This window comes from Zalophus californianus, chromosome 10 (assembly GCF_009762305.2).
Source record: "Zalophus californianus isolate mZalCal1 chromosome 10, mZalCal1.pri.v2, whole genome shotgun sequence".
Lineage (NCBI taxonomy): Eukaryota > Metazoa > Chordata > Mammalia > Carnivora > Otariidae > Zalophus > Zalophus californianus.
In genome coordinates, this window is record NC_045604.1 from 76,491,093 (window position 1) to 76,507,694 (window position 16,602).

At 50.2% G+C, this 16,602-nt stretch overlaps 1 protein-coding gene across 4 annotated transcripts in view; it reads left to right on the forward strand.

Annotated features, from left to right (window-relative positions):
- Positions 1 to 16,602, forward strand: part of ABAT (4-aminobutyrate aminotransferase) — an 82,498-nt gene that overhangs the window by 36,804 nt on the left and 29,092 nt on the right. For all 4 annotated transcript variants that reach the window (XM_027611997.2, XM_027611994.2, XM_027611995.2 and 1 more), the window contains exon 2: positions 7,733 to 7,847. In XM_027611997.2, coding sequence (XP_027467798.1) covers positions 7,778 to 7,847 — 70 coding nt within the window. In that variant the 5' untranslated portion in view covers positions 7,733 to 7,777. The remainder of the gene's footprint in view (positions 1 to 7,732; positions 7,848 to 16,602) is intronic.

Here is a 16,602-nt window from a genome sequence, read left to right on the forward strand (position 1 = left end):
CCGATGATTGCATGATGCTGCAAGAGGCAGGTCATAGAACATCATGCATGCAGGGAGGGAGGGCTGGAGCCCATGCTGCGAATACAGCCAAGGGAGGCTGCAGGATCTGGCACTGGAGGAGGGAAGCCAGGTCCGAGATAAAGCCTTCTTTCCCAGCGCCATCCATCACAGCCCCGTGAATGGGGCCCTGCTAGCCATCTGCACAGGCCCAGGGCTCTGGCTTTGTTGGTTGCCATGGCGACCCTTGGCCCTGACAACAGAGGCGCACTTGGCTATGTGTGTCATTGTGTCCCATTGAGTCTGCAGAAAAGCCAACAGACAGCCGGGGCTGCAGACGGGAAAGGAACGTCCCAGGCCTCAGCCAGCTCTTTTGTCTTGGCCCAGAGAGCAGATATGAGAATGAGAGACAGAGCCTCTTTTGGGGCCCCAGAGAGGCCTGGGGGTCCATTTCTAGCCAATGACTCATGCAGAGATTTTGTGTTCATAGGGCCTGCGAGGCAGCGTAGTGGAGAGGTGAGTCAGACACCATCTTCAGGACATTTATGGAGCATTTACTATTTATTCAATGATTGTTTGCAGCCAGGCACTGCTCTGGGGCTGGAGATACAGCAGGGACCCAAGTCTCATGTCTCAGTTCACACTCTGCTATCCCATGAGTTAGGTTCAAGGGGTATTATCCCCATTTTACAGATGAGGGAAATGGAGCACAGAGAGGTTGTTTAACACGCCCAAGGTCACACAGCAAGTAGAGGAGTCTGGTTTCACATTCAGCACCCTGCACCCCACCTCTCCAAGAGGCCACCATGGGCTGCTTTCTCCCTGTATTTTTGAGATGTTTAACTCTCAAAGTCAGCAACTCTTCATTTCCAGAGAGATGGGGATCATGCAGTCCTGGGTCAAGTGCAGGATCCACCATCCACCTCTAAAGACAGTAGTTCTCAGCCTCCCCTCGGGGGCTTCACCAGTGCCTGTGTCACACCCGTGAGACTCTGGTTAGTTGTGCTGGCTGGGGCCGGCCGTAGGTGTTATGCTCCTGGAGATTCTCACACGCGGCCAAGGGTAAGAACCACTGGCTCTGAGCTCGGAGACCCTGGAGGAGCCCATCAACCTTCTGAGCCTGCCATCCTGCAGAAGGCTGAAATTACACGTGAAGGTACATCGTGTGTAGCAAGTAAGCAATAAACAGCTGCCAATGCTTTGATGACTTTTCTTCTTCCTCCAGAGCATTTTTTGGGGTGGGGGGGCTTTCCCTGAATTCCCTTACCCCATTGATTTAAACACTGCCCTGGCTTCTCCCCATCCCATCCCACCCTCCGAATGCAATGCACGAGGCAGATAAGAGGGAGCAGAGAGAAGTAATTAGCATTTTAATTAAAGAAAACGGGCTGGGGAGAGGTGAGTGGGCCTGGAGGGCTCACTGTCTGGTTGCACCAGGGTTTGCAACTTGTTTTGACCGAGATACACAGTAAGAAAGAGCATTTCTTGCAGGTGTCCTGCATGCCTCAAACAAAAATTACCCTCACCTGCCATGCACTCGGATAGATCCTATTCTGTTTAGTTTATGTTGATTTAAGTTTCCCTTTCAGTTCTGATCATGTCAAGGAAGGACATCCCTCTGTGATGCTAGCCTGCCTTTGACACCAGACTGATATGTGTCTCCAGATGTGCAGATCGCACAGGGCGTGGGGGACAGAGCAGAGACATAGATGTTCACACCACCTCGGTGGCAATGCAGTGGACTTCTCGGCACACCGGCCAGATGGTTTTCGGGGTCAGAAGGGGCCATGGAAACTATGTAATCCAACATGAGGGGAAACTGAGGCCAGGAGAGGCACATGTCTTTGGCTTCTGAGCCAAGCAAGGGCTGTGGTGAACAGTCATGTACACAATGACTCCAGACTTGGGCAGAGGGGAATATTATTGTTAAATTGTTGTTTTAACACAAATTTCAGACCTGCACACTAATTTTCATGAGTCCTCCGATGGACCTTTTTAAAAGGGCAGGTGTTGCTGTCCCCGTTTCACAGCTCAGACGTGTTGAGTTCACTCATTGCATAAATTGACCCGGGAACTGCGCTGAGCTCTGGGTACCATGGAGAACAAGAAAAGCCTGATCCCCTCTCTCTTGGGGTTTGCATTTTTCTAAGTATGATTGGAGTGTTTCAGGCAGTAGTGATGTGAGATGAATTATCCTTAAAAAGGTTGGGAACCAAGTAGAAAATAATGCAAGGAAAGCAAGAGAAGAAGCCAGGAGAGCACCGAGGGTATCAGTGCTCCAGTCCAGGCGAGATGATGCGGTTCGTGCCAGAGCAGTTTAGGGACTTGCCCCCAAGCAGGACCCCTGGGCACCCAGCTCCCTACGTCACTGTGGCGGGGGAAGGGGAGCCTTCCTTTGTAACTGCCTTGCATCTGAGAGGCTCCAGAGCATGTCCCCAGGAAGAGTCTGCCTTCTGTTGGGCCCCTTTCCTTGGTGACCCCAGAAACATCCATGGACCTCAGACCACAGAGCTCTAGAATCAAGCACTGCATCATTGGCAGAAAATACAAAAGGGGGGGACAAGTCAGAGACAGGGGAAACTCAAATGTCTGAAGAGCCTATGATCCGCCAGGCTGTTCACATCAGTTGTGCCTAATTCCCAGCACAACCAGTAAGAGAGGCATCGCCCTCCCCACGCCGTAAATAAGGACTCAGGCTCAGAGTGTTTTTGTAAGTTCTGCTCTGTTAGACAGTTACATAAGACAGTGAGCTTTAGAGCTGAAGCCCAGGCTGCAGGCACTGCACACATATTTGTAGTGTCTATTACAGGGCCCATGACAGACATCACTAATCTATCTCAGCTCTGTTTAATCTTGATCTTTGTCACTGGTTCATCACCAGCACCTACACACAGCCCTGGCATATGGCGGGGTACAGTGGTATCTGCTAAGGGAATGACTGAAGCAAGCAGGGTAAATGACAAGCTGTAGCAGGCAGGCACTCAAACACAGGCCTGCATGACCTCACACCCTTGTCTTGTCTCCCATCTCTAAAAGGGGAGGGCCAGCTCCATAATTCTCTTGTTTGCTTTTGTTTTTTTTATTGCGGTCAAATTCACATAAAACAAGATTACCCAAGAACCATTGTAAGTGAATAACTCGGTGCCTTTGGCACATTCAGGCACATTGAGGCAGACATCACCACCAGCTCCAGAACTTTCTCGTCATCCCGAACAGAAACCCCATTAGACAGTCATCCCCACTGGCCCCTCTCCCCGGTTCTTGCAACCACTCACTTGCTTTCTGTCTCTTTGGTTGTGCCTGTTCTAGACATTCCATGCAAATGGAAGCCGTGTGTGGCCCTTCGTGTCTGGATTCTTGCACTGAGCATCATGTTTTTGCGGTTCATCCACTTTGTAGCATCTATCAGCACATCATTCGTTATTATGAAGGACTCTGTGGTGTGGACAGACCCCATGCAGCTTACCCATTCAGCCGTTGATGTACACTTTGGTGGCTTCCATCTTTGGTATTGTGGATGGTGCTGATATCAACGTGTGTGTACGTGTATCTGTTTGAGCTCCTATTTGGCATTCTTTGGGGTGTACACTTAGGAGTGGATTGCTGGGCGTGCCTGGGTGGCTCAGTCAATTGAGCATCTGACTCTTGGTCTCAGCTCAGGTCTTGATCTCATGTGAGTTCGAGCCCCGCATTGGGCTCTGCACTGGGCATGGAGCCTGCTAAAAAAAAAACCAACAACAACAAAAGGAGTGGAATTGCTGAGCTGTGTGGTAATGCTATATTTAACTTTTCGAGGAACCCATAAGTCTTAAAGTCTAGGGATTTAGAAGCTGGTCTCTGGCTCCTTCCTCCCTCTCAACCCTCACCCCGGTAGGTGCCCTCCAGCAAGCCTTGGGAGCCCCCCTCCTCAGCTCACAGTGACCCCAGAATCTCACTGACATGTGGCTTGTTCCATGCACCCCTCCCCCGGACCTGGCTGAGCAGGACCCTTCTGAATAAGATGGAAGAGCTGCCCCCCCCCACATTGAGGGGGTCTCCAGCCGACCCTGTGCGTCCTCTTCCACCTTCCCTTCCCCTGTGATTTCGTGTCCTGGCCGTCCTCACCATGCACCCGACTCTTGCCCGTTCTGTGTCTCATCACCCCTGAGCATTTGCTGGAGGTACCTCCCCTTCCCTCTGTGGCTTCCAAAAATCTGCTCACCTTTGAAGGTGCAGCTCGGGTGACACCTCACTGGCATCATAATCCCCACCAGAATGAATCTCTCTCTGCGTTTCCACAGCACCTTGTGTATTTGTACCAGCAAAAGTCATGATTTCATCCTGTCTTGTACAGAATTACTCGTTGACAGTGAACTGGAAAATTTTTATATACATATCTTGCCAGGTTATTTTAAGGATTTATTGACATGAAGGGGAAAGCAGCCTAGTGCATTAAATTCTCCTATTCTCTCCCCTCGTCCCTCTGCCACTAAATTATGAGCTTCAGAAAGAGAGGAGTGTTTTACCCATCTCAATACCTACATAATGCAGTGCCTTGCCTGTAACAGGCACCTAATTAATTTTTGTTGATTGAATTAGTGGGCTAGAGAAAGTGAGCACATGACATCAACTCTTCTGATTGTTGGAAGCATATTGTGCTAAGAATTCACGTCTGATAGAGATCAGGTTTTGTTATAAGGTCAATTTCAACTGCAGGCCACCGAAATGTCACCGCCATGTATTTCCCATTGTGACACTTTGTAATTGAAAGTGTGCAGGTGTGACGCTCACTTTTGCAGAGCATTTAGATGTTAATATGTGCATTCTCGGAGATTCTCGCATTTTCAAACACAAGTTTAATGGAAATTAAATTGTGGGGAGTCTGAAGTGCTCCCGTTTGAGACAAATGGTTTTAAATGAGAGCAGCCGCTGGTTCTGCATAGTCACCGTGCTGCTAAATGAACAGGCTTGCTTCGAGTTGGATATGCTGCTGGAATAGATTAAAAAAAAAAAAAAAACATTGAGTTATCAAGGAAAGAGTATGGTTTCTCAGTCAATTTATGGTCACATGTTCCAGACCCATGCTCTCCTCAATAACATTTCCTCTGCTGAAAGGCAACACAATTTCCTCTCTGAACTAGATCATTTGTATTCATCAAGCCCCAGTATCTACTATGGTGAGGTGTTTTGTTATTCGCTGAGTTAATTGATGTTGTCATGAGTAAAAGCAAGGGCTTTGGGCTCAGACAGTCCCAGGCATTCCTGTAACCAAGGCCAAATACATAACCCCTCCAAAATTCCACGTCCTCATCTCCCTCCCTGCTGGATGGCTGAGCACATTGAGGGGGATAAAGCGCCCTTCAGAACCGTACCCTGCTCCCTCAGACTACAGTCACTTCCTCCTGGGACGCCTCCCAGAGCCCCCACCAGGAGAGACTTTATCCTTAGCCACCCTGCACCTGCTGGCTGGTGACTGAGGAGCAGAGCCCTAGGCAGGCACGCCCAGTGCACTCCCAAGATGTGGGGCCCAGTCTGATTCTCTAACTGTGCTATTAGCTGGACTCTGTAAGCAAAAGAAACCCAGATACTCAAGCAAGCTAAAAGTGGGGGGGGTGTGGAAAGGAAGGTGGAGGGAGCTTTCTTCTGGACCAGTGGGATGGGAACACTTCTGCCCCAGTCCTTCCATTTGGAGGGACATCTATGATCCTGACACTCCTGGCCCTCCCCCGCCACACCGGCTCACCCCCAGGGATATGGGGGACTCAGGTTGGTCCCAGCAGGTTCAGAAGTGAGTGGTGCACTCATGGCCAGGTTGGGCTGCAGGCTTGAGGTGGAACCAGGGAGCCGCCTCTGTGTCCAGGACCTCCATCCTCTCTTGCAGCTGCTTCTCTGTTGCACACTGTTCTGCATGCCGGCTCCTCTCCTGGGGGAGGAGGTGTGGACCCCACAGCTCCCGGGACTCTGGCCTGTCCCCGTCCAGTCAGCTGCGGCCAGAGGTTCACACAGCATGGACAGGGCTGCTGGGTCTGCACCCCTGTAGACAGAGGAGGAAGTTTCTGAGAGCAGGGAGGCACAGTGTGCTGAACGGACACCCCAAAGCTACCTCCTGCACCCACTTCCCAGGAGCACCTCAGTTGCCTCATCTGTGAAGAGTGGATAATGACATAGCCATTCATCTCCTGGGGCTCTGGGGATGAAACAGGGTGGTGTCTGTGGCACCTCTAGGTGCTCAGGACATGGTCATGCTTGGAAGGCAAGCACTGCACTTGACTGATCCCTGTGCCCTGTGCCCAGTGCCCACAGGGGGGAAGTTGGTGAGGGGGGCACATAGTAGGTACACCATGAATATTCATGGAATGAGTGAGTCCTTAAACCAGTGCCAACACCACCCTCCTTTGTTTAGTCTCTGCTTCTAAAAATACAGCTCCATGTCCCATTAGCTCTGGGGTACTGGGTTGGGAGCACTGCCAACACATCGTCCCGAGCTTGGTGCCAGACACCCGCCCATGTCCTCACCCGTGCTGCTAAGCCCGCCGCCGCCCCTAGTTGGCACTTCCTCTGTGCTTTGTTGCAGCGTGAATGGGTGGACATCTATGAAGTGTTAGGACTCAGCGACTCTGGGGACAGACAGATCTGTTTTCAGATCCACCATTAACCTCTCTGTGCCTCAGTGTCCTCATCTGTAAAGAGAGGACCACAAAGCATGTGGGCATTCATAACAATAATGAATATTAATAGTGCCCTATGCAAAGAGCTTAGCACAGTGTGCAGCGTGCAGAAAGGACTCAGGAAACAGGGTCCCCGAGTTGTGAGACGTGAATGGCTCCAGCATTGTTCGGAGATCCAGCACAATACAACCAAAAATACACACTCCAGATAACAAAGCAGGGATTTAGCAAGAAAACCCACAAACCAAAAGATGCAGGGGGAACACACTTGAATGGTGGCCTGGGAAGGGGGTGGGGGAGGTGATAAAAAGAAAACAAAGGGGGTGCTGTTGCTTCAGGACCACAAAGCAATGGGCTACTGGCAGGTCTAGCCTGGGAGAGCAGGACTTGGGAGGGGTCTGGAGGGAATCAACATACAGGGGGCACTGGAGCTGAGAACCCTCACTCCCTGGGTTCCAAAGCGAAGTTCCACATCCAGGGAACCCCCTCCATCTCCACCAAACTTGAGAAGGTTGGTCACACTGGAAATAGGCACTCCCCAAAACGGGCCACCAGGTACTGCATGGGGTCCTGGGATTCCCAGACAGCGCTGGGGATCAGTGTTCGGTGTGGGGACAGGGCAGCGGGGCTCGGGGCTCCCAGCCTCCTGTGTCATGCGGCCACTGCATCTGCTCTGAATCTTCCGTCTGAGCCCTCCCATCTCACAGATTGGGCTGGCTTGTCCCAGGTGGATGATGCACTGAGCTGGTCAGCTGGCCTGCAGAGGGATCTCAAGCCAGCTCTGTCCCCTTGCTCTGGTTTTCCACCTAGAAAATGCGCACAATGATCCTGCCTGGGGTGTGGTCAAAGTCAAATGAAAACACTTTTATTGAAGGAATCTCTACAACTAATATGGGTCTCAAACCCGTGACCCAGAGATCAAGATTCACATGCTCCTCCAACTGAGCCAGCCAGGTGCCCCCGGCCTTCAGTTTTTAAAGTGTATCCCCAGTATGAAAGCAAAGGATGTGATGTCAGAAGAAACTACGTGGGAAATGGCAGGGAAGTGTTCCTGGCTGGCCTGACTATGCATTTCTGGTTTCTTCCAGGGTGGAAGCGTGTGAAGGGGGCCTCTGTTCCTGGAGGAGAGGATCATGGCCTTCATGTTGCTCAGCCGGCGGCTGGCCTGCACCTTCCAACACAACTACAGCCTGCTCGTGCCCAGTAAGCCGTGGAGGGGGGTCTTGGCAAGAACTGGTCCCGATGGGAAACACAGTCCAGACTGGGGATTCTTGGACTGGGAGAGCCCTTGGGGGTTAACGGGCTGGCCAGCCAGTATTTCTGGGGCTGTCTTCCCCTCACACACACTAAAACTGTCCCCATCACCCTCTTCCATCTCCCGTCTCGGCCACATGCTCCTGTCCCTGCATGAACAGCTCTGTGGTGGACAGGAAGCTGATCCGGCCTAGAGCCACATTGCTTGCCTGGAGTGGCGGCCCCAGCAGCCAGAAGGGTCCGGCCTGTCCTCACAGGGACTGTTGGGGAAAACATATAGCTGAGCTTGCTGCCAAGAAATAAGAAGGCTACAAGCATCCTTGTGATTGACCTAAAGGCCAAGCGGGTGTCCAGGGTACTGGATAGGAGGCGGCTACCCCCACCGCACTCTCCCTCGCCTGCACCCACCCAACCCAGCTGGCCTGCAACACCGCCCACTCCGCGGCCGTGTCTCTCCGTCTCTCCGGGGCTTCTGTTTCTCTCTGCCTCACTGAGTGTGGGCGGCTCGGCCAGGCCAGCCTCATCAGCTTACAGGATCCTGTGAGACCTCCTTCCCAGTAGCCCCACCGGAAGGCACGCATGAATCCCATTTTGCAGGTGAGAAAGCCAAGCCTCAGAGAAGCAAAGTCCGTCTAGCTGCAAACACTGGGTTATCGTCCCTCCCCCATGTGCCTCCCTGGGGCTCTGGGGGAGAGAGGGGCTAGCGGTAACCCCCTTAGAGGAACCCTACATCCCCCCGCCAAGCCTGTCTCAGTTCTCTCAGAGCCCCGTGATTGTCATCGTGGTGTCCTTTCCTTATTGGTCTCATCTGCCTTCTGAAGACAAAGTGCTGGCCGTGGCCTTGGTTGGCATGTAGACCGCAGGTGTTTATACCCTGGGTAGGATAAAGAGCAGGTGTGTTCTCTCTCCCACAGGAGTATTAGCAGGTTTTGTTTTCAAATAAACCTTTTAATTTGGGCTGATTTTACAAGTACAGAGAAATTACTAAGCTAGTCCAGAGAGGTCCCCTGTGCCACGACGTTCCCCACGGTTAAAATCTTACATCACCGGGATGCATTTGTCAAAAACGAAGAAGCTGGCCTTATATTTTACTGTTAACCAAACTCCAGACTTCTCTTTGGATTTTACCAGCCTTTCCCTTGATGCCTCTTTCTGGATCCCAGGATCCAGCCCCAGTTCCCGCAGCGCACTGTGTTGTCATGTCGTCTCCTCTGGTTTGTGACAGTTCCTGTGTTCCCTTGTTCTTGACCTCCATAGCCTCGAGGAGTTAGGTTTTGAGGTTTTGTTTTGTTTTACGCAATTATAAGAGAAGCATATTGATGCTGACCCATTATTATGTTAAAAATAAACCAAAACCTGACCAATGGTGCAGGTACGGGGTGCTCCAAGCAGGAGGGAGAGTCCTCCCTAGCTAATACTATGGAGCACCTGCTGGGTGCCAAGCACTGTGCCAGGCGCTGAGGATACACCAGTGACGAGAGAGCGTGGCTCCACCTTTGCAGGTCATTCTCATGGACATCGGAGCCTTCCCAAGGAGAGAACCAGGAAAGAGCAGTGGGTCAAGACTTCTACTCCTGGGCCCTATTTCACCAAGTGAGCCTGACCAGTGGGCAGGACTGTGAGCCTCCGTTTCTCTTCGGGAAAGTGGGGGTGGTACTGATGTCCTCCCTGCTTTGCACATTTCTTGTCTCAGAAGGTGAACAATTCATGTGAAAGCCCTTCGTTTATGCTTCCATTGGGGGGGAGTGGCCTAACTCCCATTTTACAAGCATGGAGGCATGATGAAAAACCAAGACAGATGTGACTAAATTGGAGTTAACAGCTCTGCATTTTCTTGGCCAGAGCTGAATCTTTTTTTGGCACACTTGTGCCAGATGGAGAGAACCATGCCGTGAGATTTTTTTTCTTTTCTTTTGGCCTATCACTTTGACATATCTAGTATGATAGATGATGATAGATGGGTTGATTGATAGATACAAGTTTTTTAATACTAAACCACAGTGTTGGCAAAGATTCGGGAATATGTGCACTCCTACACTGCTGTTGGGCAAGTGGCAATAAGGAAATCGTTGTAAAACAATAGCTAACCTTTAATCCATTTAGTCCCCTGGGAGAGGAAAGGGAGACTCGGAGAAATTATGTCACTTTCCCAGAGCCTCAGCGCGAGCAAGTGGCTGAACCAGGCTTTGAATGGAGAGCCAGGCTGGTCCCAAAACTTGCAGCCTTAACCTCTATATTAGTTATTTATTGCCTTGTGACAAATAGCCCCAAACTTAGCAAGTTAAAATAATGTTTTTTATTTAATATTTTATATAATTATTTATTTATTTCATGGTTCGTGTGGATTAGGAATCTGGGTTGGGGGTCAGCTTAGCTGGATGTTCTGGCTCCAGGTCTTTCACGGGGGTACAGCTGAGCTAGCCAGGGCTGCGGTCTCATCGGAAGTCTCACCGTGGAAGCTGGGGGATCCGCTTCCAAGCTCACTCCCGTGGCTCTGGCTGGATTTGGGGCCACATGGACATCTCCACAGAGCAGCTCACAATATGGCACCTGCTTCCCCGGAGTGAGGGAGAGCAGGAGGGTGCTTTAGCCCATCACCACACCCACTGTGCTTAGGTGTTGGTGTGGTGTCTGCACCCATCGGATCACTGTGAAGCTATTAGACACAGTGGCTCAGGGCTGAGACAGTGCTTCCAATGGCATGGCTTCATGCCCCTCTCCCCAAATCATTGATAATCTTATCCTGGCAAATGGAGTGCAGAGACTGAGAGACTAGACAGCAAAGCGGTTACCTCTGGGTGGTGTAATTGTTGGTATTTTCCTCCATGAGTGTGTTAAAAAAAATCAGTGGCGTGCTGCCTTCCCAAGAACAGGAGAAAGGGCTGGAACTTTGCTACTCAGAGGTGACATAGTGCACAACTCTCCTCTGACCATACCATGCCTGTGATGCATTTGGCAAAAGACCTGAACAGCCTGGAGAGTTCCCTGCCCCCTTAGAGAACCAGAATGCCCAGGAGAGTGACGGAGAAGGAAGCCCTCTTCCATCAAGTTCATCCTCAGCCCTGTGGTCTCCAGTTTGGCAGATGCAGACACAGACGGCAGCTGTGCCTCTGGCACTGAGCAAAATGACAGCCAGTCTTAGAAATGGAGAGCTCCTGGGGATGGATCAGCCTCTGGGTCCCCAACCCACAGGAGTCCCTGTCCGAGCAGCCACATCCCCTGCTCTCCGAGTCTGCGGCAGTGTTCCTGCTCCAGACGCCTCTGTTTAGGTTAAAGGAGAACCCACATCTCCCGAACAAGATGAGAATGCAAGAGTGTGAGTGCCGTGTCACGAGGCCATGGCTTACAGTGCATCCGAGGAATGACTGCGAGCTAACAGAGAGAACAGTGCCAGTGGTCCAGCTTAGCCAGCCATCACTGCAACCTCGCCCTTCTCAGGGCTGACAGAAGCTTGCCAGGAGCCTAGCTGAGAACTGAGGATCTCCACAGGGCAAGGAAACACCAGGAACAGAGGAGACGTACCCTCTTTGCAATCAACTGCCCCCCCACCCCAAGCATAGGTGAAAAAGCTGAGGAGCCACCCAAAGGCAATAGCGGGTCTTCCAAGATTGTCATTTGCATCAGAAACCCCCCTTGGAGAAGGAGCCCCACCTCCAGCTGACCAGCCTGCACACAGGCAGAGTCCGCTCCGACATCAGCTGGAACGAGGGGAAATGAGGAAAAAGAAACTCAGGAAGAAGAAGGCTCTGTGGGCTGCCCATGTTCCTGAGAACAGCGACACTGGACAGGATGTATTTACTGCTCACCCTGCAAGGGAAGTAAAAACAGGAAAGTCAACCTAAGTGGGGAGAGTCACAGCCTCCACGTGGGAAGGCAGCAGAAGTGGCCCAGAACAAGAGCGTCAGAGATGAGAAATCCTAGGAACTCCTAATCCTCAGTTTCAGGCAGTGGCCATCGATTCTTCTGACTCTGGTTTCTCATCAGAAACCAGACAGTCATTCTAAAAAGGGTATTTGAGACTCCAGAGAGCAAAACTCATGAGAAACGCGTCGTTGTGGTTGTGATGAGGTTAGCTCTATGTATGAATTGGCGCTTGCTGTAAGGATGGTGTCCCTGTGAGTGTGGCACGCACTCAGACAGTGATCTCTTCCGTGAAGGGATCAAAGAACTCTTTACAAATATCCTCAGAGGGGTGCCTGGGTGGCTCAGTCGTTAAGCTCTGCCTTCGGCTCAGGTCATGATCCCAGGGTCCTGGGATCGAGCCCCACATCGGGCTCCCTGCTCCGCAGGAAGCCTGCTTCTCCCTCTCCCACTCCCCCTGCTTGTGTTCCCTCTCTCGCTGTGTCTCTCTCTGTCAAATAAATAAATAAAATCTTTAAAAACAAAACAAAACAAATAACCTCAGAGCCCAGAGATAAGGATGAGTCACAAAAGGCGCAGTGAGGGGCACCCAGCCACTGTGAAGAATGCAATTCAGATACTTGAGAACTTACCTGTTCAGCAGAGAACACTGTCCGAGCTTCTAGCTGGTGAATCAGAAGTGCGTGGTGTCTGTGAGGGCCGTACCTCCGAAGTGAGCTGCCCCCTGATGCTGGAACCACTGGGAAGGTACCCTTTATACTTGCTCCAGTGGCCACACCATTGGCTGCTACGCGTTCAGATGCGAGGGCGTGTGGAGCAACCACAGCAGGAAGAGCCATAGTAGACAGCGAATCTTCTATGCAGGGCTGGCAAATGGCACTGTGGTCACCTTCATCAAGAACAATAAACGACTCGAGGTCTTTGAACACCATGGTCCTCCGGCTGGCAGCTGTCTCGCCACAGCTGAGGAAGGTGCCTCCAAAGTGGCTCATTGTTGGGTCTTGTGCCTGGACCATGAGATGCACGGAAGGGACTCCTCCTCGGAGTCCTCCAGAGGGCCCCAGCAAACTGTCCTTTGTACGTAGGTGGTGTGTGACCTTGTGTTCAGTGGCTCCAGCCCAGCTCAGTTAGCCTATGCCTACAGTATTTGTATTGGTGACCTCACGTGGATCTGTGAAAGTCACAATCACACAGTGACTGTAGGAATATCCTAGGAAAAATGATGGTGGCCTCGTGCCTGGAGAAGTTTGTGTCTGTGGGTCACAGACCCACAATCAATTGCAAGTTTACGGAGAACACAGAGATATGATTATTTATATGACCACCCTTAAAAGTATGATTTATCCCGGCCGACATGATGCCAGTATTCAGGCTATGAGACTAAATCTGATGCAGAATTACCGCTGTCAAAAGGTGGCATGGTTGCTCTCTGATATTTGGTGTTTGTAGATCATTCAACACAGTGTCTGCTTGCTGACCACATGGACCCAAACTTTCAAACCCTGAGGTGTCACTGGAGGAAGTGTGCTCTTTTCACAGCTAGGAAAGGATCCAAACAGGACACACAGGATGACGTACTGAGGATAACAGCAAAACTGATACATGAAGTTTTTGCCTCCCATCTTGGGAGGTCATTAGTTGAACTAATTTCACATCGGCCCCACGCAGAGGCCGTGGTCTTCCCTTCCCCAGAGAAGCAGGGAGGAAGTGGTGTCCAGCCAGGCTCATCCCCAGCGCGAGTCTGGGCACCTCTATGGGATGATAAGTTACACCTGAAGTTCTTACTGGAGGTTTATCAGAATTAAACAGATTTTAAGGAATGATACTTCTCTGGGACAGCATGTAGTAATTTATGCTACTAGTATTCTCCAGATATTATAGATCTTAATTGGTTAAAAAAATAATAAGTAGGGTGGACACTTGGGGGGAAGGAGGATAAGGTTTTTTAAAAGAAAAGCAGAGCATACAACTCCAATTGAACTTGACTTTGACTTTGGCCAGGCTCACATACAGAGCCCTTGCTGTTTGGGAAACTGGCATTCATTTATTACTCTCACTCTAAAGATCAAGAGAACAGTAAAAACATTTGATAGCTGTTTTTATAGTTTGGAGTTAAACATTGACTCTGGATTGGCGAGGCCCCGAGGGTGGCAGGCATCGTCATCAGACCCAGAGGGCTGGATGGACCCCCCCACCTTGTGGGTCTCAGGTGTTGAGGCACACGCCTGCCTCCTGGCTGTGCTGCTTCGTTCAGGAATGAAAATGCTGGGTAGTTCAATATTAATTCAAACTTTCTTTGCTTCTTTGTTCCTCTAGGAATTTGTCTTTGAAGGAAGTGAGTTGTTTTGCTGCAAATGTTTCATTTCAGAGCCCGGCACTAGATGAGATGGAAGATAGTCTTTGGGAAAGGAGAGGTCTGAAGGACAAATTCTCAGCTTAGCCGCTTACCAGCTATGTGACCTTGGGCAAACTAGTTGACTTTTCTGAGCTTCAGTGTCTTCCTCTGTAACATGGGAATGATCATAACATCTACCTCCCAGGGGGTTGTGAGGCTTAAGTGAGACAGTCCATGGAAAGTGCTTGGGATGCTGCTGGGTATGCTCACCATGAATTCCTGAAGAATGGACGCCTCTGCTCATGTGACTTGTCGTAAGAGATCCCAGGAAAGGAAATCTGGTTGTTTTCTTCTGTGGTTTATATATCATCATTATATTTCATCAAGAGAATATTCGAGGGCACCTGGCTGGCTGAGTCTGTAGAGTGTGTGACTCTCGATCTCAGGGTTGTGAGCTCAAGCCCCACATTGGGCATGGAGCCCACTGTAAAAGAAAATATGCAAGAGAATATTTGTTGTGTTGGTATTTGGTTATTGTCCTCTACAAAAAGTCACAATTGAGATATAGTAGGAAAAGCAAAAGTATCGGACCTGGGTTCGAATCCTGGCTCTGCAACTGACTTGCTATGTGGCCTTGGGAAAGTTGCTTAACCTGTCTGCTCCTCATCTATAACCTGAGAACCATCTCTCGAGAGGGTTGTGGATAAATAAAAACAGTAGATGGGAGTTCGCCTTGGTAGGGCCAGCCTAGCACACGGTGGGGGCTGAATCCATGCTAGCTGCCCCATCTTCCCATGTTAGATAGCCCTGTTGCCAGCAAACTTACCAGGCTGTGGTTTTCAGAATCTCTGCCCGGAGGCCCTGGCCCTCTTTTGTCCACACCCACGAAGACTTGGCACATGATAGGAACCGATGCAGCTCTTGATACAGACCTGTCCCTCAGCTTCTCTGTCTCGTGCCCCATCCCTCCCTGATCCCCAGGGGATGGATTCTCGCCCTCTCTCCACTCCCCTGCCACCGTCTGCTCGCAGCCTTGGTGTCCTTGTACCCATAGCCCCACATGACCCCACTCGCGCCTGTCATTCCTCTCGAGACCCTTTCAGCTGCGGCTCCCACTAGAGATCTTCCAGCGCTGGCATTTCCACTTTCCAGATCCCAGGAAATCTGGCTGCTTCAGCAGAGTGTCAAGACACTTTCTGGAGAAAGGAAGAGCGGACCTGTGTGTCCTCATTAGAGGACAGCTTGCAACTTTGAATTTTTCACTTTCCCTCTTTACTGGAAACAGAGCAGGACCCACACCAGTTAAGAACTGTTTTTTATCCAAACATGCGTCCTTGTTTTATGCAGGTCTAGCTGGAATCAGTCTGGATCAGTAACCCCGAGTTCTGGCCAAGGGAGACGTAAACAGTTTAATGTAAAAAAGAAGTCATCGATATGTTCCACGACCTTTAACTCTCTGCTAATGGGACAAACTCCTTAGGGATTCCCTTTTCATTTTTAGATCAAACAGAAGACAATAAAAGCCGGCTGCTTCATGCCTTAAAATAAGAGTAGCACTGTATTCTAACTGGACTTCATGTTCAAAGGGCTACATTTTGTTACATAATTAATTTCAAAAATCCTCTTTGATATCCAGAGCAATTATGGAAAATCAAGAATGAATTTAAATATGTTTTCTAATATGGCTTTGTAGAGTTTGGCAAGCTGTGTGTGTGCGAGACAGAGAGAGGGAGGGAGGGAGAGACAAACAGCCTAGCATGTTCTTTGCTTCTCTGAGTTTTGGTTTTCTCTCCTATAAAATAGAAACAATACTGTACCCCTCAGGGTTGCATAAAGAGAAGTGAAATTATGTATACGATTTACATGTGATTCCCTAGTTTGATGCAACCCAAATAAGAGGAACTAACATTTCCCACGTGCCACTTACGTGCCAGGAAGATCAAAGATGAGCAGGGACATTAAAGGGATTTCTGGGGGTTACTGATGATCCGTCACCCCACACTTACCTTGGGTTCAGCACAGATGTCTTTCAGTCAGGGATCAAGACTTGGGGTTCAGGCTGCCCTTTATCTCAGCCACATGCTGAGCTCAAAAGCCTTGTGGGTCTAGCCTGGGAACTCCCCTCTGTACATTTATTATGATGCAGAAATGTGAAATGGATCTCAAGCAAGTAACTTGTGCCCCCCAATTTTTTTTAACAAAAAACATCTGTAAGTGGGGACCACTTGAAAATTTTAAGAGTTTTTTTTTTTAAGGTTTTATTTATTTGAGAGAGAGCGGGAGTAGGGGGAGGGGCAGAGAGAGAGGGAGAAGCAGGCTCCCTGCTGAGCAGGGAGCCCAATGCGGGACTCGATCCCAGGACCCTGAGATTATGACCTGAGCTGAAGGCAGACACTTAACCAACTGAGCCACCCAAGCGCCCCAGGGACCACCTGAATTTAGACATTTGATTATTCCTCCTAGGTGATTTTTGAATGTCACAACTAGGGGCACAACTCGGGGGCGGTG